Source organism: Sparassis crispa (genome assembly GCF_003851025.1).
Source record: "Sparassis crispa DNA, contig_000002F, whole genome shotgun sequence".
NCBI lineage: Eukaryota > Fungi > Basidiomycota > Agaricomycetes > Polyporales > Sparassidaceae > Sparassis > Sparassis crispa.
The window spans coordinates 2,718,362-2,739,125 of NW_020939749.1; the positions used below are offsets into that span (position 1 = coordinate 2,718,362).

The 20,764-nt window shown below is 51.3% G+C and overlaps 7 protein-coding genes across 7 annotated transcripts; 2 read left to right on the forward strand and 5 right to left on the reverse strand.

The window, feature by feature from the left end:
- Positions 1 to 5,719: 5,719 nt before the first annotated feature.
- Positions 5,720 to 7,598, reverse strand: SCP_0309180 (hypothetical protein; the record flags this gene model as incomplete). Its single annotated transcript, XM_027756303.1, has 5 exons — positions 5,720 to 6,077; positions 6,136 to 6,311; positions 6,368 to 6,420; positions 6,471 to 6,509; positions 6,575 to 7,598. 5 exons carry the CDS (start codon positions 7,596 to 7,598, stop codon positions 5,720 to 5,722), a joined length of 1,650 nt encoding a protein of 549 aa, XP_027612104.1.
- Positions 7,599 to 9,162: 1,564 nt separating this feature from the next.
- On the reverse strand, positions 9,163 to 10,859 carry SCP_0309190 (hypothetical protein; the record flags this gene model as incomplete). The annotated part of the gene is made up of 2 exons (XM_027756304.1): positions 9,163 to 10,407; positions 10,470 to 10,859. The coding sequence occupies 2 exons, from the start codon at positions 10,857 to 10,859 to the stop codon at positions 9,163 to 9,165; spliced, it is 1,635 nt and encodes a 544-aa protein (XP_027612105.1).
- Positions 10,860 to 11,179: 320 nt separating this feature from the next.
- Positions 11,180 to 13,056, reverse strand: SCP_0309200 (Mannan endo-1,4-beta-mannosidase A; the record flags this gene model as incomplete). Its single annotated transcript, XM_027756305.1, has 14 exons — positions 11,180 to 11,260; positions 11,313 to 11,364; positions 11,416 to 11,603; positions 11,659 to 11,667; positions 11,724 to 11,790; positions 11,847 to 11,996; positions 12,053 to 12,159; positions 12,219 to 12,318; positions 12,375 to 12,426; positions 12,491 to 12,591; positions 12,639 to 12,740; positions 12,792 to 12,864; positions 12,920 to 12,932; positions 12,991 to 13,056. The coding sequence occupies 14 exons, from the start codon at positions 13,054 to 13,056 to the stop codon at positions 11,180 to 11,182; spliced, it is 1,161 nt and encodes a 386-aa protein (XP_027612106.1).
- Positions 13,057 to 13,540: 484 nt separating this feature from the next.
- Positions 13,541 to 16,054, reverse strand: SCP_0309210 (Gamma-glutamyltranspeptidase 1; the record flags this gene model as incomplete). The annotated part of the gene is made up of 12 exons (XM_027756306.1): positions 13,541 to 13,584; positions 13,645 to 13,710; positions 13,760 to 14,044; positions 14,092 to 14,149; positions 14,197 to 14,313; positions 14,367 to 14,429; positions 14,564 to 14,663; positions 14,720 to 14,735; positions 14,788 to 15,046; positions 15,104 to 15,256; positions 15,309 to 15,621; positions 15,675 to 16,054. 12 exons carry the CDS (start codon positions 16,052 to 16,054, stop codon positions 13,541 to 13,543), a joined length of 1,854 nt encoding a protein of 617 aa, XP_027612107.1.
- Positions 16,055 to 16,471: 417 nt separating this feature from the next.
- On the reverse strand, positions 16,472 to 17,390 carry SCP_0309220 (hypothetical protein; the record flags this gene model as incomplete). Its single annotated transcript, XM_027756307.1, has 3 exons — positions 16,472 to 16,726; positions 16,786 to 16,838; positions 16,895 to 17,390. The coding sequence occupies 3 exons, from the start codon at positions 17,388 to 17,390 to the stop codon at positions 16,472 to 16,474; spliced, it is 804 nt and encodes a 267-aa protein (XP_027612108.1).
- A 696-nt stretch (positions 17,391 to 18,086) lies between these two features.
- SCP_0309230 (hypothetical protein) lies at positions 18,087 to 18,784 on the forward strand (the record flags this gene model as incomplete). Its single annotated transcript, XM_027756308.1, has 4 exons — positions 18,087 to 18,156; positions 18,205 to 18,318; positions 18,371 to 18,494; positions 18,550 to 18,784. 4 exons carry the CDS (start codon positions 18,087 to 18,089, stop codon positions 18,782 to 18,784), a joined length of 543 nt encoding a protein of 180 aa, XP_027612109.1.
- Positions 18,785 to 19,038: 254 nt separating this feature from the next.
- SCP_0309240 (Splicing factor U2AF-associated protein) lies at positions 19,039 to 20,635 on the forward strand (the record flags this gene model as incomplete). The annotated part of the gene is made up of 6 exons (XM_027756309.1): positions 19,039 to 19,230; positions 19,297 to 19,359; positions 19,478 to 20,022; positions 20,077 to 20,296; positions 20,353 to 20,418; positions 20,471 to 20,635. The coding sequence occupies 6 exons, from the start codon at positions 19,039 to 19,041 to the stop codon at positions 20,633 to 20,635; spliced, it is 1,251 nt and encodes a 416-aa protein (XP_027612110.1).
- Positions 20,636 to 20,764: the final 129 nt, after the last annotated feature.

A 20,764-nucleotide genomic window follows, 5' to 3' on the forward strand; every position in this document is an offset into this window, starting at 1 on the left:
CGAACCCATTGCACACATTGATGCACTTCCAACTGACGTGTACTGCCGGATACAATTGAAAGATGCAATGCAAACTCTGAAAATGTGTTCATACAGCACTCCTCATAAGTATAAAGAAGCCTGGTCAACTTTGATCAAGGACCACTTAGATGCGGGGCATATCCGCCCATCCAATTCACCATGTGCATCTCCTGCTTTCCTTGTACCCAAGGCCAACCCCACAGCTCTCCCCCGTTGGGTCAGCGACTATCGTACTCTGAATGCCAACACCGTTCTCGACTCTTATCCACTGCCCTGCATCAAAAACATTCTTAGCAACTGCACCAAAGGAAAAGTTTGGAGTAAAATGGATATGACCAATTCATTCTTCCAAACCAAAGTTCACCCCAATGACGTCCACCTCACTGCGGTAACTACTCCCTTAGGACTGTACAAATGGCTCGCTATGCCCATGGGCCTGTGCGACTCCCCACTGATTCATCAATGGTGCATGACTTCCACCCTTTGTGATTACCTTGGTAAATTTTGTCACATTTATCTGGATGACATAATTATCTAGTCGGACTCGGTGGAGGAACATGCACAACATGTCCCTCTGATCCTCAGAACTCTACACAAATCTGCACTCTACTGCAATCCCAAAAAGTGCGAGTTCTTCTGCCTCCAGGTTGATTTCTTGGGACATCACATTTCAGCACGAGGTGTTGAAGCACAGACATCTAAAGTTGACAAAATTCTCAACTGGCCTTGCCCCCAGTTGACTACCAATGTCCATTCCTTCCTCGGTTTAGTATGCTATATCTCCTGCTATCTGCCAAAACTCGCAGATTATACTACTGTGCTCACACCGCTCACAACGAAAAAAGTGAAACAACATTTTCTGCCCTGGACTGATCAGCACCAGGCTGCATTGATATCATCAAATCACTTATGGTGAGTCGTGAGTGCTTGACAGTCATTGACCATGGAAATCCAGGTGAAAATTGTATTTTCGTCACTTGCGATGCTAGTGATTGGTGCACAGGTGCCACGCTCAGCTTCGGACTCACCTGGGAAACTGCATGATCCGTCATGTTCGATTCAATGCAACTGAAAGGGCCCAAATGCAATTACCCCATACATGAAAAGGAATTGCTCGCGATCATCTGTGGCCTCAAACACTGGCAATCTGACCTCATTGGCATGCCTGTAACTGTCTATACTGACCACTGAACCCTTGAAAACTTCGACACTTAATGTGATCTTTCACACCGACAGTTGCACTGGCAGGAATTTATGTCTCAGTATGACCTACATATAGTTTACATATGTGGCAAGGACAACTCCGTCGCAGATGCACTCTTGCGCGTCACTCCAAATGCCTTTCCAGGAGAGAATGAACCACCCATTTCATCGCCACCTCACGTACTTTAGATGCATTCCTCCTCCTCCACAGCAGTCCTCTCCATCACTGCTGATGCTTCTATTCTGGATGCCATCTGTGCAGGCTATGCCACTGACCCCTTCTGCCAAAAGGCCATAGCCACCACTTCCTCCATGCTCGGTGTCACTACATCCAATGGTCTTTGGTACATCGGTCACCGCCTTCTCATCCCACGTGTCGCAGAGATCTGCAAGAATCTTTTTTGACTGGCGCACGACTGTCTCAGTCATTTCAGTTCTGGTATGCAGCCCTTCACAATTGCTATTACTGGCCGAACATGCAGCGCAACCTCGAAGATTCTTATATTCCCTCCTGCGCTGATTGTCAATGAAATAAGTCATGAACACAATGCCCCGTGGGACCGCTTCATCCGCTGCCAATACCTGATCAGTGCAGCAATTGTGTTGCGATGGATTTTATTGGACCCCTCCCCATGGAGGATGGTTTCAACTGCATCCTCACCATTACGGACTGTTTGCACTCAGATGTTCGCATTGTTCCCACCACAGTCGATATCACCGCACAACAATTAGCTGTTCTCTTCTTCGACCACTGGTATTGTGAGAACGGCCTACCCACGAACATTGTTTGCAACTGTGACAAACTTTTCATCTCTCATTTCTGGACAGCTCTGCACAAGCTCACCGGCGTCAAGCTGAAACTTTTCACCACATACCATCCCCAGACCGATGGCATCAGTGAGCGCACTAACAAAACTATCAACCAGGCCATCCGATACCACGTCCACCATAATCAGAAGGAATGGCTCCGCACCCTACCCTGTGTCCATTTCGACATTATGAACACCATTAACACATCCACTGGTTACTCCAATTTTCATCTTCGCTTCGGTCGCTTACCGCGCGTCATTCAGCCACTCATACCTTGCTCCTCTGCAGAGCTCTCCACAGCCGAGGCAGATGCTTTCCACTTCATTGAATGCTTGCACACTGATATCGATGACACAAAGGACAATCTTTTACAAGTGAAGATACATCAAGTGTACTTCATGAACCTTTATCGGGTCCTGATGACAAGTTCGCTGTCAGCAATCTCGTCATGCTGTCCACCCTCCATTGATGAAGAGAATACAAGAACAAAAGTAATGCTTGTGTCGCCAAGTTCCTTCCTCGCTTCAATGGTCCATATAAAGTAACTGACGTACACACAGCAACTTCAAATTACACCCTTGCGATGCCCAACCACCCTCACATCTTCCCCACCTTCCATGCTTCCGAGCTCAAATGCCACTGTTCCAACGATGTGTCACTCTTCCCTACCCACGAACTCGAACAACCCCCCACTGTCCTGACCACATAAGGCACGCAGGAGTACCTCATCGACAGCATTATCGATGCACACCAATGTGGACGTGGATGGCAATTCCTCGTACGGTGGACCAGTTATGGGTCCGAAGAAGACCGTTGGCTCCCAACTTTGGAACTACAACACTGCGAAGCACTCGACTGGTGGCTGGATTCTGATGGAGTTGGGCCAACTACATGGTAGCTTTTTCCACTGGGTTTTTGATGCACCTGTTTGCTGGCGCATGTTGATGCTGATAATATCTCTTCTTCACTTACACTTGTTCTACTCACTTACACTTACTCATTACCCTGCACTTTTTCTTACACACGCCGGGTGGTGTAAGCCTGCTGCTTACCACGATCACGATCACATGACCATGATGTGCTTTGCTTATGTTTGTCTTGCTGTCACCCATCGACGATATAGGCTTATGACTGTCAACATGTCAACATCTCGTCTTTCCCCCTTCACTCCCATGACTTCCCCTCCCCCGCATACATTACTCTTACACATAGTTCACACCCCATCTTTCCTTACATCAATACATCCTCATCTTGATTCTGTTCTCAACTGCCGTCCAGTGTTTCTTATCTGCCGAACGACAGACAGGCTTCGACTCAGTCACTTATTACTCAGTCATACTCTCTGTCTTAATATAAGACAGACATTCCCTCTTACTCACTCACACACTCTCACATTCAATTACTACCAGATAACCAAGTGATTACTACATTAAATATACTAAGAAATATTTTCTAACTTTGTTTAAGTCTGGTGACCTCAGGAGGATTTTGTTTTGGATTGTGTTTTATCCAAAACATCATTCTCATCTGTCACATGCTGTGCACTTGCTGCACCTTCTCATTATCTGAATCCTCATAATAGCCCAGTTTATGTTCTTGAAGTTTTGGGCTTAAACTCTGCACTATCAACACTGATGTCACAAAGCATAGAATGAAATTGAATAGTAGGGGTGCACACAGAAAGTGGGAGAATATGAGTGAGTCATCTACTAGAGCCTACAAAGTTGTCATTGTGCTGAGAGAAGACATCTATAGTATCAAAGAGAATGACTAACCTCTCCACTTCTTGCAATCTTGAAGCCTGTACTGAACAAACTGCAGAAGGTGAATGCTGAATGAGCACAGAATGGAGAGACTCAAAATATGATAATTTCCAAGAAGTTTTCAGACTGAGCATGCTTCCTCAACCTAGACCCCTGTGTGAACCTGACACATAATTCCTGCAAGTTTGCAATGTCATGCTGTTATGAGAAACAGCTCCATCTCTTTCATCAGGAAAACCCAACTTTTACTTATGGGACTTATTCCGACTTTTTGTCCTTTTCTGCCTTATTTAAGGCCCATAAGTTCCCAAAAGTTGACTTTTAAGTCTCTAAGGAAATATGACTTATGGACTTTTTGTACTTTTTACCTTATTTAAGGCCCATAAGTGCATTTAAGTCACATAAGGACACCTTTAAGTAAAAGTTGGGTTTTCCTGATGTTATGCTAGCCCACAAGATCTTGAAGAAAAGATGGTGCCAGTAGTCACCTTTGCCCATCCACACACATCAATAGTTGTATATGTATGGGCATCCACATCTACATGTTGTTGACACAAATACTGCAGTACTTCAATTCCACCACAGTAATGACAGTTACAAACCACAAGCCTGTATTGTCCAATGTTCTGTGATTTTTGTGGGTTGGTCTCATAATAAGACTATAAGCTGCAGACATATTGGTCTTGTTTCTAGCATAACCCTCTATTTAAAGGTTACCTCATCTCTGATTGAACCAGATCAGTTCTATGCATTTGCAACACCTGTCTTGGCTCTGTCAGACATGATGATATACAAAATATCACATGAATTCTGTAACTGTCAACTGTTAGTCAATATGCATATGCTGAATGTAAAGGGCCCATACTTATATCACAGCAGTGTGCCTTCTAATTGATGCAGCATAACGAGTTTGACTCATGAGAAAAGTACTGACTTTGAAGCTTACAAAGAAATAAAATAATTCTAAAGTAAGAATTCATACTCAACATTGCCGATGATGTTGCTGGTGACAGGAGAGTAGATGGTGGTGTGTGGCTAGGAACTTCTCATATGAAGGAAAATCACTTAAGTCCCTGTCTTATAACCTGACCAAGTCAGAGAGTAAACAGCCATTATTTTGACAGGAAAAAATCCAGTGCATTTCAAGGTGCCAAATAGATGCTGAATCACTTGTTTAGTTGGTGTTGGTGATATCTGAGGTAGACACATGTCGGAACTTTCTAATCCTACTTATAAGGCCTTGTAATGTATTGTAACAAGTCAATGCCGGGCCAGCATCATAGCGGCCTCAGGTGCTAGAGTGGGTCTTACAATATTATGGTTTTATTGTAATGCCGGAATTGATTGAGATGACTGCTGGCCATTACAGTGTCTTACAACATATTTTCTATTCTCAAATACCCTAATGGAACAAGCTTGGCAGTGCCAATACCTGAAATAATGAATAGAGAGGTGGCCATAAGATGCCTCATAGCTGAGAGTAGGCTCGTTAACCAGCCTCTAGATAGGAAGAGTTGTTCCTATCTATGCCAAGAGTAGTGAGGTGAAAATCTCTGAAAGGCTCATGTGGAACCAATGTTCTCAGATGCAAACTTATGTAAATTGAACTGCATCACTACACAACATACAGACAGTGTGTATAACTTACAAACATGCAAGCAGGTATCAACAGGTACTAAATAGCTGTAAGGTATATGGTTGTATGGTCGTATACACACGTATCATCATAACAGGTCATGAACAGTCATCACAAAAGAAGGACGGAAGTACCGGCAGGAATACAGAGGGAATCACGAAAAAGTGGATATGAATGCAATATGTAAAACTTGAGCCAGTGAAGAGAATGTCCCAGTGAAATGATACAACAGGTCCAATCTACGCAGTAACAACAATAGACAAATCTAGTAGTGCGGCAGAAGTGCTCACGCCGCTACAGCAATAGCAGGCACCTCAGCAGCACTAGGCTTTTCAATGCTTAGGGCCTCTCCAGCCTTTTCGGAAACAGGGATAGCCGAGGCTGGAGCAATATAGGCTGGGTTCGGAGAGGAAAGGGGTACCGTATTTCCGGTGGGAGGAACATCGGAAGGTGCGCTGGGTACGGGCACGTCTGTCTCTGTCTGCGCGGGTATGGGCACAGGCCCTTGAGGAATGGAAGTAGCAGGATCGACTGGAGTATCTGAGGCAGTGATGTCTGCTGGAGCAGTCACAGACGGCTGCGTCACCTTCGCGGGCGGTTGAGAGAAGTCCCACGGCCGGGGCACAAGTGCAGCAGGCATGATCCTGCACGAACCCATTGTCAAGCCAAATATCACATACTGCGTACTCAAGAAAACATTACCAAGTGGCAGCACAGATGACACCTTTGCCCTTGTCCTGCTCTTTGATCATCTTGAACTCAGTGTCAACGAACTGCGAGATGTAGCGCACGAATGGGAGGATCTCCCGCACGCCGCCCTGCACGATCGCCAGCGCGGTGAGGAAGTTCATCACTGCATGCGCAACAGAGGGAACATTCTGTGTGATGATGGGGTAAAACAAGTACAAAGGGTTCGGAAGAGTATGGGATATACCTGAAGGTAGGCTATGGAAGGGCGTGGCATGACGACCTCAAACCCCCACCAATCTGCAAGCGGATGTTAAAAGCGAGCTTTAAGTATGAGTGTTCAAACGCACAAGTAATCACCGACATGCGGTCGGTCGGAGGGTATATGCCTACAAAATTCCAGTATCAGTTTACCACACCTTTTTGAACTCAACGGCGACGGCTGTCAACGCACCAGTATGGTCAGGCAAGACAGCCTTACCAGTCGCATAGCCGAGCGCCATCAGCTGTGGAGTGATCTGTTCAACCCCATTGATAATTGTCTCCGCAGTGGGGACAGCGCCGCTCAAGATTCCTGGACCATCGCCAGGCTCGCCGATGCCCAAGTCCATTTGCATTAAGCTCTCGACATTAATCTCTGAAAAGACCATCCTCAACTGGGTGAGTGGCGCAGTAACCACGCTAGCGATCTCTTGCGACTCGACGTGCACGCGCTCTACAGTCGCCGCAGGCGCTGTCTCCGCGCCCTCTGTGCTGGGCATACTCTGAACGAGCTTTGCAAAGTGCTTCTCATGGGCTTCCTTGTCCGTATACAATAAACAAACAGCATGTATAGGACCTTTAGGCGGTGCAGCCACCGCCTCTCCGCTCGGAGTCGTCCCGACGGCCTCGTCAGAGGAGGGTAGCTGCCTGAGCTGCTCGATGACCTTGTTAGCCGTCTTGGGCTGCAAGAGCTGCGCCTTGGCCTTCTCCAGCTCAGCCGCGTTAGACTTCTTCGCCTTTACCGGCACGAGGGACGACGGGCCGACGATAACGTCGCGCAGGACCATCGCGGATTGCCGGGCGCGCTCCTGCGAGCGCGTGCGGATTAGCGGGGGCGTGGCGTCGGCAGCGTCTGTGAGCTTATGCCCCTCCTTCTTTTCCTGCCCGGCTGAGAGTTTAGTAGGAGGGGATTTGGCTTCGTCGTCATTGCTGGTCTTGCTCGCGAAACTGGCAGCGAGCCATGTGAACCGCCGCCGGCCGTTGTCGGTGGGCCTACTGGAGCCCTTCTCGTCATGATCAGCTGGCTTGAGCGCGTCCGCAGCGGGCGCTGGGGGCGACTGGGCGGCTTCAGGGATGTCGCCAGCGTGGGAGGGCAAGTCGGTGACCGCGGGCGTCACCGTCGCGGCGCCATTGCTCTCGGTGGGCGCGCTTCCCTTCGTTGAGCTGCGGGAGCGGAAGAAAAAGACGCGGCGGGTATGAAGATAGACGGGGGACATGGTATCGACGGACTCAGGGTTGATGAGGGTGGGCGAACAGGTAAGGGCGATTGGACTGGGCTGCAGCTCAAGTACTGAAGCAGTCACGCTGTGTCACATGAGATCGTCGTGCCCGATGCCGATCACACGCGGATCGTGCCGCCGCGCCAGAGCATACCAATTAAGTACTCGAAAGGCCGCCAGGAGCCGCCAGGCGGCGGCGGAACTTGCTCGGAGACGGGAGCGGACAGAATTGCCACAAAACAAATAATGCACAACAACTGTGTAAAAAGGACACTTTCACTTTTGGGTCGGGAGAGCTTGCTCTCCGAGCAAGAACTGACCATCGGCCGCCCTTTGCCTGTTGCTACCTCTGAGCAGAATATCGAATACACACAGAGATAAATCCCCTAGTGCTTTTACGACGAATAGGAAGGTATAAGTAAAGAATTGCCGTCCGATTACGAGGTGCTTCATGTTTCCTGCTATGGGCCAGACTGCCAGTGATGCACTGGAGCGAACAACCTCAGGAATCTCATAGCATGGTCCAGTGTGTATGCGTCGTCTGTGTCTATCTGACATTTGTTTTGGCCAGCGTGGTGCTGGAATTACACGTACCTACAAACCAGCGGAAGTCTTCATTTCCGAACCATGACGCATAGCTACACAGACGACCAGTTCCCCACTTGCACGGCATCCGGCGTTGTTCGGATAGAGCTGAGGAGCGCTCACAGTGATTTTGTAGTCGTTTCCGCATATCGTAAGGTATGCGCCACATAAACGAAGGAAATCCGGAAGTTCGCTCCACGGGACGTCCCTGCTGAAGGATAAAAGAATGCGCGTACGCGTGCTGAATCCGCGATGTCACAATGGCCCTTGAAACCCTGCGCGGAAAAGAAGCTGAAGAGGTGACGAAGAATATCATAATCTGGGGGCTGGTAGTGTGCGGCAAGCTCGAGCATGTCTAGTGCAATTACAGTGGAAGCGTTTCACCGGGTGGAGAGGGTATGGAAAACAAATATTCATGTGGACGCATATCCTATAGTGGAGATCAAGTAAATCATCGCGACTGCGGTGACCAAAAGCTGGAGTAGAGCAACCCGAATTGGGCTCAACGAATGTCGTGTGGTTCGAGGAGCCGGATATTAAATGCAAAATGCTCGATATCCATTGTGCAGACCGTGCGACCGCTCAGTAGCCTGGGAAGACTCATCTCCATCCACAGAGGATAGCGCGTCGACAGGCGAGGTCATTCGTTATGTGAACTGGGTAGGGAGTACTCAGCAATGGCGTCGGCGAGGGGCGAATAGTCGAACAGAACGGGCAATGACCAGGAGAACATACGAGGTTGAAACTAGCTCTGGACATGAATTTGAGAGCCCGTCACGCAATGCGGAAAGAAATTAAGATGGGGAGTGAGTAGTCGAAAGAAGGCGGTGAGAATGCGAATGTAGTGGGAAAATATAATGAAATGGTGGCCTGTTGATATTGCCGCATCAGAGGTTTTAATTAAAAAATTAACACCAATGAATGGGGACGGTCTACGTACCAATAAGTGGTCACAGTAACTTGCGCTAGACTTTTTCTAAAGCTCCTCGTACTTCACCGACCCCTCTAGCGATTCCCAGAGCGCATAGTCCCAAATAAGTCGACACCTAGTCTTACTCTGGCAGGGAAAACGCACGACAGGAGAGAGTCTCAGCTCGACAAGGCTGGGCAAGGTGGTCGAGATGTCAACAACGTCTACGTCCTCGAATGCAGGCTCGAGATGAGGGAAGTCGATGGTTAAATGTTGTAGATATGGCAGAGGAACAAGTAAAGTCAGATCTAGAGTCTGGTACGCCTTCACTATGGAGTTGCGGATCCGCAGGGTCTGCAATGTGTCCCCGGAATGCTCGCAAATGGCGATGCATACATAGTACCATGAAAATCCAAACGATTCGTTTAGGACTGTAAGCCCGAGCTCGCGTAGCGGGTTTCTGAGCTGCCTAAGGAATACGTCTAAACCATCGAGGTCGTGTGCAGACAACTCTAGGCGAATCAGACATGCAAACTTTTGAGGACCATCAGGATTGAATACTGTGTGCTGAACTTGTGGTATCTTTTCCGTTTTGAAATCCAGATGTTCTGTTGTGGGGGGCAGACTAAGGAACAGGCCGGCTTGAGCGAACGATGTACGATGATAGCCTTGTGGGAATGAGTCAATGGGGAGAATAGATCCAGCAGAATGACTATCATCATCATCTGCACGGGTTGGAAGTACGGAGAAACTCAGAGTAGTAGTTTCGGATTTGTCAATGAATTGGAGTTCTTCTGTGATACTACGAAGAGACCCGGCTTCACTCCAGATGAAGGTTTTCAGCCTGGGAAGAGCGAAGATCCACTTGATGAACGGACCATGTGAGGGTGCATTGTCCATGTTCACATTCTCCCAAATGACGTTCTCCCACATAACATCCTGCGGAGACACGACATGGACGAAGAAATAAATGGGTTTAATGGTCCTGCAGTTGAGTGATATGGTCGTCAGATGCTTATGGGTCGCGATTTGCTGCATTATGTTGTTCATCAACCCAGTATTTGCTACGGCTCCAGGATGCAGAGCAATATACTCCAACTGAGGGCCTAAAAACAACTGGCAATGCTCCAGGCTTCCCGCAGACGTGTCGACCCATTCCAGAGAAGTGAGGTTTGGTAGGATATAGTCTGGTCTGCCGCGACTACTTTCTAACAGAGACCAGAAATACGATGGGGCATCGCAGGAGGTCCACACGAGGCTGCGCACATAAGTGCTGTATGACAGGATACGAGACCAATCTTTCGGTCGGATCTATTCAAGAGCCTTAGTTGGGAATAGAGAAATTCTTCATTAAAAAAGGAATGACGGCGTACCGAATCGCGACCCCGAAGGGTGCGCTGAATAACGTTGGGGAAGAGGGCGATGAGGGGAGCTAGACCACGAAGCTCTCTCCAGAGAAGCGACAGTGCAGGCTCTTTCAGTGCCTGGCAGGTGCGTGCAAGGCGAGATAAGGAGGCTATCCCAGACTTGGTCTCGAGAATGGCCCCGAGAAGGTGTACGGTCAAAGATGGGTCCTGCAGAATGGTCATGGATGCCGTTGTCTGGGAAGAGGCATCGCATCCATGACCCGTGTCCGAGTCGAACGAGGAGACGCATATGCGTGAAAGGGAAGAAGACACGAGACCGGAGATAGACATCGAGGGGGAAGACTCGGACGAGCTGCAGAAAGTTCCTAAACGGAATGCCACCAGAATGCGCACCATCGGCGCTTGGGAGAGGAACGAGGGGACATTAGCCTGCTATACCACGGCGTTGGCTGGACCAATATTTTGTACCAACGCACTACGAGCCGTTCGGTGCGCTATGTGTAAGTCCGAGAAACTGTACACTGGAGCGAGTAACGACAGGAAACATTCACGACAGCACGCGAGTCGTCTCAATATCTTGCATTACTTCGCCAGCCACCCGCGCTCAGCGAAAATTTGAATCTCACGCTTCACGTTGAGATTACGCATATTGTCCATTCAGAGTTGTCAAACACACGTAAACTAGAGTCCATTCATTGCTCTACCATGAGGCAGAACTACACAGGCGACCCATTCCTGACCTTCAGGGCTTGCGCGGAGGAAGCCTCAAGCTGGTAGATGGTGTTATTAGGATAGATCTGGACCCCAAATCAGCTGACGAACACAGAAACGTCGCTCGGAGTAACATACAGTAAAGCCATCGTCCGGCGTCGCGCCACTTGCAAGGTATGAGCCAGCTTGCCTTCAACCCTGGGTTCAGCAACGCAACAGCGCGCACGAAATGGATACTAACCAAATCAGATCGCCAGCAAGCCCAGAGCTCAGAACTGTTGAATACCAAGAGGTATACGTGTCCGTCATGTTCGTCAGCACCCCGAACTCCTCCAACAACACGGGCTTGCTGTAGTTGTGCTGCGACTGCGCGTGGTACTCGATCCACGTGTCGCCCCACGGGATGGGATCAGACTCGGACCACGATCCCTGCGCACAGCGGTCAGGACTATGTCGGACTCTGGACAAGGGGAGACACGCTAACCGGGTACAGCTGTGGGAGAATCAAGTTATCGTGCGATCCTCGCGAGTAATGCTGACCGAACTCACATGGGCAGTGCCGAAATCAATAGTGGAGACCTGGAGGTTAGCATTAAAGTCTATTCCTTCACCACCTCTAAGAAACAGGTCATTTCCGTGACCACATCAAATGCAGACAGGGAAGATGCGTACGCGTACGGCCAGTCCGTCGCACCAGGGAAGTTGTAGAATCCTTCGTCGCCCAACCCTACGAGGTGGTTGCTATCGATGGACTTGATGTACGCCGACATCTCCTCTACCCATGGCGTGATCGTCGTCGTGGTGCAATTCCCCGTCGAGACACTACATTGTCCTCTGCGCATCAGCCGTTATTCGACTCGAAATATACGCACGCATACCCAGTGGACCCCGTGCACCTCGGCTCGTTGGCAAGTTCCCAGCCCAGGATGCCCGGCTCGTCCACATAGCGACCCACGAATGCGGAGACGTAGCTCTTGTATGCCGCCTGGTGCACCATCGTTATTTAATAACCAGCGCGCCACAAAAAGATTCGCAATAACTCACGATAATAGAGGGCGTAGTGTAGAACAGATCGTGGTATGACGTATTTGTTAACTGGCTGACATAGACGTCCATGCCACCATAGTTGTCCCAGTTGTTCGTCCTGCAAAATGTGTTTAGTGTCTGGGCTCTACCACAGGTGCAGTGGCTTGCACCAACAAGGTGACGATGAGCCTGATGCCGTATGACTTCGCAGCAGCGACGACATTATCTGTAAGACATAGCACAGACTGCGTCAGCCACGGCACACATTCCAATTTCAGCACAAAAGTCACCGAAGTTCTCGAGCCCGGTAGAACCGTAGTTGATCGTAGCGGTCCCATTAGTCCACAGTTGGTAATAGTCGCCGCTCGGCGTCGTCACGTCGTTGAAGCCCCTGCGTCATCTCCAGCAGACAATCTGACGTCGGCAACGGCTACTTACCAAGTTCTCACCGTGGTCGCTCCAGCGTCTGCGATGTCGGAGAACGCCTGGTCCATCTCCGCGGTGGTGAGGCCCATGAGGCCCACCCAGTACGAGTTGGCACTGCGAGAAAACGGTGAGCTTGCACTTACGCACCAGGGGGAGAAAGGTTACCCTACGACGGTGTATGGCTCACTGTTTAGCGTGAAATTTGTCCCTGAGGTTTTCACGAAGCCTGTTACGGATGCTGCGGTCGAGAAATGAGTATGCTAAGTGCCCCGTCAACGCAAATCGTTGCCCACCTCTCCGAGCAATCTAGCAAGGCCACCGTTGGCTGAGTGAGAGCTCAATGCACGTTCCGGTTCGTACTCACCGGCAGCACCGCCGCATCCACAACAGATACAGCCGCCAAAGCGAGAGCAGCAAGACACACAAACATCTTAGTCTCAGAGCCAGAGACACTCGCTCTGCAGGACGCGCCGACCCGACCTTTATACTAGCGAAAGGCCCGAAGTCGCCCATGCGGACCTCAGCCTTATGCAGTCGGCAGATTCTCGCAGTTCGCACGAACTCCGAGATTTACCCCAGGGTGCATTTCCGTCTCGCTAGTAGACTCGTCGCCACCGCGTGAGCACACCCACGACGAACGAGGCCGCGAAACGACACATCTCCTTTGCTTCTTCTCGCGCCGGTTAAATTGCAATCACGAAGAAGATCCGCAGGTGCAGCGGCACGCGAGGACCGTGCTCGCTGCGACCCGGCTTCAGTGCAGTATTCGACGCACTCCCCCCACACGTGATGCACACCACGATGGACGGGGTGGAAAAACTCACCTTCGACCAGACACTGCCAGTCGTCAGGTTACCAGCAGCATGACCGGAGCGAAGCGTAATACGGAATCTATTAGGTTAGGTAAAACAATGTCAATATCCCGCAGCAATCCCGTTCTTCCTCGAATCACTTGCAGCTGCCGAACGAGAGCGTGAGTCATGGTGCGAAGACGGGGCATACATAGCTGCGGGCATACCGTATATCGTATCCCCCTTCTTCACGACTGCCTGCACGACAGACGCGACGCGATTGATGTTCGACACTGCATAGCAATCGACATGTGAACACACGAGGGGAACGGGAACGCTCACCAGTCACATTATGTCCCAAAATCTTGAGCCCTTCCAGCAGCTCCGGGTCGTACACACTGTCTGCCTCGACCTCCAGCGGGTACAGCTGATCGTGCAGGCGTCCGTGCTCGATCGCCGCGCTGACGTCCATTCCCCAGTCGAGGTTCAGGATCACCTGAAATACCGCGGGGAATATTTTTGACCCGCCAGATCCACCGATTGCGAGGTAGAACGAGCCGTCCTCGTGCTCCATGATCGTCGGGGTGGTTGAGGAGAGCGGGCGCTTTCCCGGCTCGGGGTAGTTGTCTGAGGCGCATCAGATACAAGCGACGAACGCGAAGTCGTGTGCTTACAAGGAGACGGATACAGTCCGAATGCGTTTGGCATGCCGGGCGTGGAGAAATCATCCATCTGCAAACATCTGAGGATACATCTGATGGAGATGCGGCCGCACCTACCTCGTCGTTCAGGATCACACCTGTGATAGGGTCCATGACTTGGGATCCAAATACCAAGTTAACAGTGGATGTCAATGCAACCGCCATTCCGTTCTTATCGACTATGGATGAATGACTCTGGGATCTCAGATTACTCGACCGTAACTCTCAAAATGAAATGCTCTACATACCGTTCCGTGATCGACGACAACGTCGTAGACCGGGTTATAGTATTCAGGTGAGTGGGTTTGGGCCTACATAATGCATCAGGACTCTTAAACTACAGCCAACATTATTCTGACAAATGTCGGAGATGCCACTGTCTAACGGCATTTCCGACATTTGGCGGATAGAATGCACAAGTTGTAGAACGCTCGCGAGGACTCACGTCAGTAATATTGCCAAAAATCTCTTGGCCGAACTTCTTGGTCGGAATCTCAGACATACGATCTAGATCATCAGCGGAAGTTGGATCAGAGACTTTAGTCCTGGGCATCATCATCTCAATGATGATTTTGACTTCCTAGCACAATATCCCGCCTACCTCGCCGCGAACCCGACTACGAGCGAGGCTGGTCAGCCAGTGAAATTTTAATATGGCTAGAAACTTGCATTTCATCGCTTCAATGTAACGATGGGTGTTTAGTAGGGTTCTTCCCTCTTCCGTGAGGTCGTCGTAATGTTCCATTAAATTCAGCATATGCATTAGCACGAGGCCAGATGTCGGAGGATGAGGGGTGTAGATTTTCCTGCCCCGATATGTCCCCTGCAGAGCTCGATTTACGCGCACCCGATAGTCTGTGAGGTCCTTGTGCGTCAGGATGCCTCCACTAGCGCGAACTTTCTCCACGATGGCGTCTGCGATGGGACCCTAGAGGTAGAAGTGAGTTAGTAGAGTACGCGCGTCTTCATTACCAGCGCTAGATACTTTGTAAAATGCGTCCGGACCCTCGGCTGCGATCGTGCCCAACGTACGCGAAAGGTTCGTACGGCGTATTATATCGCCTTCTTCCAGCAGCCTACCCTCGGGAGCAAAGATTGAACTCCAATCTGAATTATCCTGCATTAAATCACAGAAAACCTGCTCCAGTTCAGCCCAGGCTGTGCGTCAGCTCAAGCACACGGTGTCGCACCGGCATATGGATTCTGCGCGCAAGTTCTTTGGGGACTCGCCATCCTTTCGCAGCCTCGACGCTGGGATGGACGAGGGTGCTCCAGGGCAAGCTGCCCCACCGCTTGTGCGCCTCCTGTAGCCCGCGCAGCTCGCCAGGCACGCCGACGGCGAGACCCCCAATGAGCGACGCGATCGGGTTGTTCACGTACATCGTGGAGTTCGCCGCGGCGGGTGCTGCCTCGCGGAAGTCGATGCTGTATACTTCCGAGGACGCGTTTGGGGAAGAGGGGGGAATGCGCACGGTCATGAATCCCCCTCCCCCGATGCCGGAACTTGGGTGTGCGATCAACGCCGCGTGCAGGCGGAGGAACGGTGCACGACTCACGAGAACATGTTCATGACGCCGATGCAGAAGGTCGTGCTCACGATTGCATCCACGGCGTTACCGCCGAGCTTGAGCGTATCGACGCCGATCTGGGAACACACCTCATTCTCGCTGGCGACCGCGCCATTGGTGGCTTCTACGATATATGCAGGGTTCCGTGTGTTGGACGGGGCACGCCGTCGTGAGCTGCCCTGGTGGTGAAGGCGGGCATGACAGAAACGAGAGAGTGAATGTCGAGTTAGTAAGCCGACCAGGATCAGAGCAGAGAATACGAAGAAGAGGCTTCTCCAGAATGTCCTATGCGACTGCTGGGGATGTCCACGGTGAAGGGGGAGGCGATCATGGTGGGAGGAGAGGAGGACATAATCCTGCTTAAGCATGGAGGAGGTGGAGGACTGCAAGCAAGAGTCTGCAGCTGGGCAGCGGCCGATTACAAGATACGCGTCTCCCACAGCGCGTCTGACGTGTATACTTCACTAACGGCATCCCCGACCACTGACTGTCAGCACCAGCGGAGCTCGCAGACCACGTCGGGCGTGTTGGCGGGATGGTGACCGCGTCTTCCAGACCACGCGATATTATTCTGTCAACAACGTCAAGTGGGCCATTGCGCAATCGCGAATGCGTATGGTATCAGCAAACGTAAGAGCTAGATGCATATACAGTCGGTACTACGAACCACATTCTAATATGACGAATATATGTACGGTATCAAGACGAGACATGCAAACAGCGGGACTATATAACGACAGCAAGGACAAGAACAGAATGACCCGACGGAGATAGAAAAAAACAGATTATACGCCAGTCTTCAAGCGCTCAACGCTTCCGCCCACGAACGGTGTGACCTCAACACCACGCTGTCCACGAACTTTTAAGAGACAGTAGCGTTCGAGCTCGTACCGCTCGTAAAATATCGCCGCGAGGCGCATCGCACGGACGTGGTGAGGGCGCGAGTTTGCTGCAGCAGCATGAGCACGCGACTGCCAGATGCACGTCGCGAGATTCACACCAGTCTCCGGGTGTGGTGTCCCGTACCAATACAGGATGAGCTAGAGGGACAGTGTAAGTACTACTCGCTGTGGAAGAATCAAGGCAATAGTGGGCTCACTCCTCCATTCTGCACAGCCTCTTCGTGGGCTTTCTTGTCCGCTTCATACAGCGCTGAAGAGCCGTCATCAGACTTCGTGTGAACCCAACTCAAATACCTGAGTACTTACGCCCACCGTCGCTGCTTTCGCGCCGTTTGCTGCGGAACGCGACGCAGTACCATTCGCGCTCTTCCTCTTCCGGGAGCTCGAGTTCGCCCCAGTTGAAGGCCTCCGCATACGGGATGCTCGAATACTCGGGCGTCACCGCACGGAAGTGATGTAGTGCGCGGTGGAGAGCAAGCGATGCGCTGTCGATGGAAGGAAGACGCGCGGCACTGGAGAGCGGTGTGACTCGAGGTGCAGAGGGCAGGCTTGGTTGTGGGTATCCGCGCGGGAGAGAGGACAGAAGAGGAGGCAGGTATAGAATGGGCGAAGTGCTCCGGGAGAAGGTCGGGAGCTGGTGAGGATCAGCCTGAAGGGAAGGGGGAGTATCTCTTGCAGATGGGACGGTGTGACTTGATTTGACGGTCTTGTGCACAAGAAGAGTAGAGTCCCGTGCAGTGAATGCAGCGGCCGAATATGCATTCTCGACGGGGACGTAAGAAGCAACAGCAGCTTGAGCCATTGGAAGAATCAGTGCCTCTAGTGCGCAACAGAGACCGCGATCTGAAGTCTGCGAGGAGGGGTTGAATATTCGACCTACATAGTTCGACGACTTATATATCTCCAGACGTGCGATTTCGTCAGTCTGAGGAATTCCGAATTGTCAGAATCGACAGCATGCCCTTAAAGTAGCAACGTCGCCAATTTGGACAAAACAACATCGCAAGAGGCCGAGATGAATAGATGGCGTGCAGTTGTGTGACGACGAGTCCGAGATTGCGCGATCCTCACAGCACAGATTAGCTAGACTGAGTCATGAATGCCGACGCGAGGAAATCACCGGCCACCAGTCGCACCGTTCGACAATATGGGATATACCAGCGTGCCTGCGAGGCAAAAACCAGTATCTGAGATTCACTCCGGCGAACGGAGAGCAAGAGAGAAAAAGATGTCGGAATAACCGCAGTGAAATCAACCAAATTAACGTTGCGACGCCAGTGTGTCAAACAAGGCCTTGAGTTGCACGTTTCGTGGAAAGCGCACGGCCACCGGGAGCGGCATAAATAGAGAGAACCTCAGACAATGTGTCAGCGCATGGCCAGCGGTAGATGGGAGAACGAAAGCAAGTGTTTGCCGACGTCGACGCTGTGAAGAAGGGGCCATGTGACTTGCCACTTGAGTTCAGCGAACGCAGCCGAGCATCTCAGCATCGACAGCCATGGCCACTCGCAAGGCCGCCGACCACACACTCTATCATCTCAGCCCGAAGGGTTTCTGGAAGAAATTTAGTGCGTGACCCATGCTTTGAATTGCTATCATCACTAACACATTCGTAGGGGATGCCGTCGTCGTCAATCCTGAGATTTCCAGCGGCATACCTGTCGTCAGTCTGAACCGCTACCCCCAGCCAGGCTCTCGTCCAGAGGAGTATTCCACCCCTGCCACCAAAGGTTTGTCATTCATATCTGCTGAACTGTTGTTTCCGTGCTCACATACGCTCAGCTTCCGATCCGGCGCAGAATCCGTACTGGAAACGCGACGTGCGGCGCGCATACCCCCGGCTCTCTGTCGTCACTCAGACTGAACTCTCCTCGCTGCTCATCCAGCATTCCGAGGCCCAGCAAGCGTACGTCCGGCACCTGACCTTCTCCTCCACCGCTCCTGATCCCGCGACGCGACAGTGTCACCGCGCCAGCTGAAGGTGAGCAGGCGGACAAGACGTCAGTTCCTGTGACAACCCCAGAGCCCGTCGACCTCACTGTGGCGATCGCGACCATTATATCCGCGCGCAAGGCATACTCTGAATCTAAGCTTCCGCCCAAGTTGCCCACTGCGTTCAAGCGCTGGACGCCCGTGCGTACGCAAGATGCACCTCACGATTCCAACGCATACTTTCCCATGCTACTCTACAAGTAGACGTATGCGAATGTAGATGGAATAATTTGCGAGTTAAGTTTGGATGGCATGCGCGCAGTTGCTACTTGGATGCATATTTTCGTGAAACGCGTCGCTTGTACTGCGACATGTGTGATGCCGACGGACGGATATCTGAATCTTGTACATAGCCGTTGTTCATCACGTCCACTCTTTGGTTTCCCTGACATCGTCGCCCACAACGGTGACGGGGTGCGACAAATATCGCCAAATAGCACCTAGCGCGTACCGCAACCATGTCGACGTCCGAGCCAAATTCTGCGGCACCGCCGGCCGCTGTCGCGGGTTCTACAGCCGCAGAGCAAGCCGCCGCCTTTGCCGATGACCCCCGTGTGCACTTTGACCGTGCCGCAGGGGCATGGCGACTGGAGAACGACGATGGGACAGAGTTGGAGTATGATGCTGCGAAGGGAGCATGGCTACCCCTGGTAAACCCTTCTCACGAACATATTCGAAATGCAGGATATCCACTGAGATACACGTGTCTGTGGTAGGTCGACGAGGACCTCGTGAAAGCTCAGCAAGCAGCATATTCGGTCGCGGGGGTCGACGAGGAGGTACGTGATCGTACTGGGTATTCTACGAGCAGGGCTATTCTTCTCTGATGGCCCCGCTGACCTGCACCCCCGCCTCTCTGCGTGCCCTACCCGATATCCTTCGTGCCTGCAAACACAGACACCCGCCGCCCCTGTCCTTGCCCGCACGGCCAAAAAGCGGAAGGAGCCCGAAGACTACACCTCCAGCACAGTGGGCCAACCCTCCGGGTCCTCCATCAAGCGTAGCAAGAAGGGTGCCGCCTTGTCCTCCAAAGATAATGGAGCAGCTCCGCCTGAGCGGAAGTCGAAGAACACCGCGGTATACGTGACAAGCCTTCCCCTTGACACAGAAGCAGACGAATTGGTGGAGTGCTTCTCACGCTTCGGGTTGATCGAGGAGGACGACGACGGGCACCCGAAGGTGAAAATGTATGCACGAGAGGATGGCACGTTCAGCGGTGAAGCACTCGTCGTGTATTTCAAGGAAGACTCGGTGAATCTCGCAGTTAGCCTCCTGGATGACACCGAGCTCAGGATTGGCAACGCGAGTACACGGATGAAAGTACAGCGTGCAGAGTTCGGACACAAACATGAGAAGGGAGCTGCAGAAGGCGGAGAGGCAAAGCCACGGAAGACTGTTACGGACAAGAAGAGAGCATCCCGACGGATCGGGAAGATGCAGAAGTGCGTTCCACTCTGCTCACTGCTTACTGGGCGTTGTCTGATGGTGCTTTACAGGAAGCTGGGTGAGTGGGACGACGAAGACGGATTTGGGCCACATATAACAGAAGAGGATAAGGCCAACGCGACAAACAAGAACAACCGCGTAGTGGTGCTTAAATACATGTTTACGCTGGATGAACTCGAGCAAGACGCGTCCTTGTTGCTGGACCTGAAGGAAGATGTCCGGGAAGAGTGCTCAACACTGGGTGAAGTTACTAACGTGGTGTTGTATGATGTGCGTGTCTTCGCGTTCATCACGTACGCATACTTATCAATCGAGTCGTCTTGCAGAAGGAGCCCGATGGCATTATGTCTGTCAAGTTCCGTGACCCCCTCAGCGCACAAGCCTGTGTAATGGTGAGCAAATCAATCGATTATAGTTGACGTCTGGGCTCACACTTGTCTGCAGAAAATGAACGGTCGTTTCTTCGCTGGTCGTCGCGTCGAAGCCTCGCTTTATGCAGGCAAGCAGCGCTTTAAGCGGACCACTGATGAGTCCTTCGTGGGTGAAGACGAGAGCGAGAAAAAACGTCTTGATGACTTTGCGCAATGGCTGATGACCGAAGGGGATTGAGGAGTCGCTGTTCCATAATATGGATTGATATTACAAGTTACAAAATCCGGTTGCGCGCTGCGCCGACCACAGCGAAGTTGTACACTAAGGTCTCATGCTATATTACACCCTGACCATCTACAAGCATTG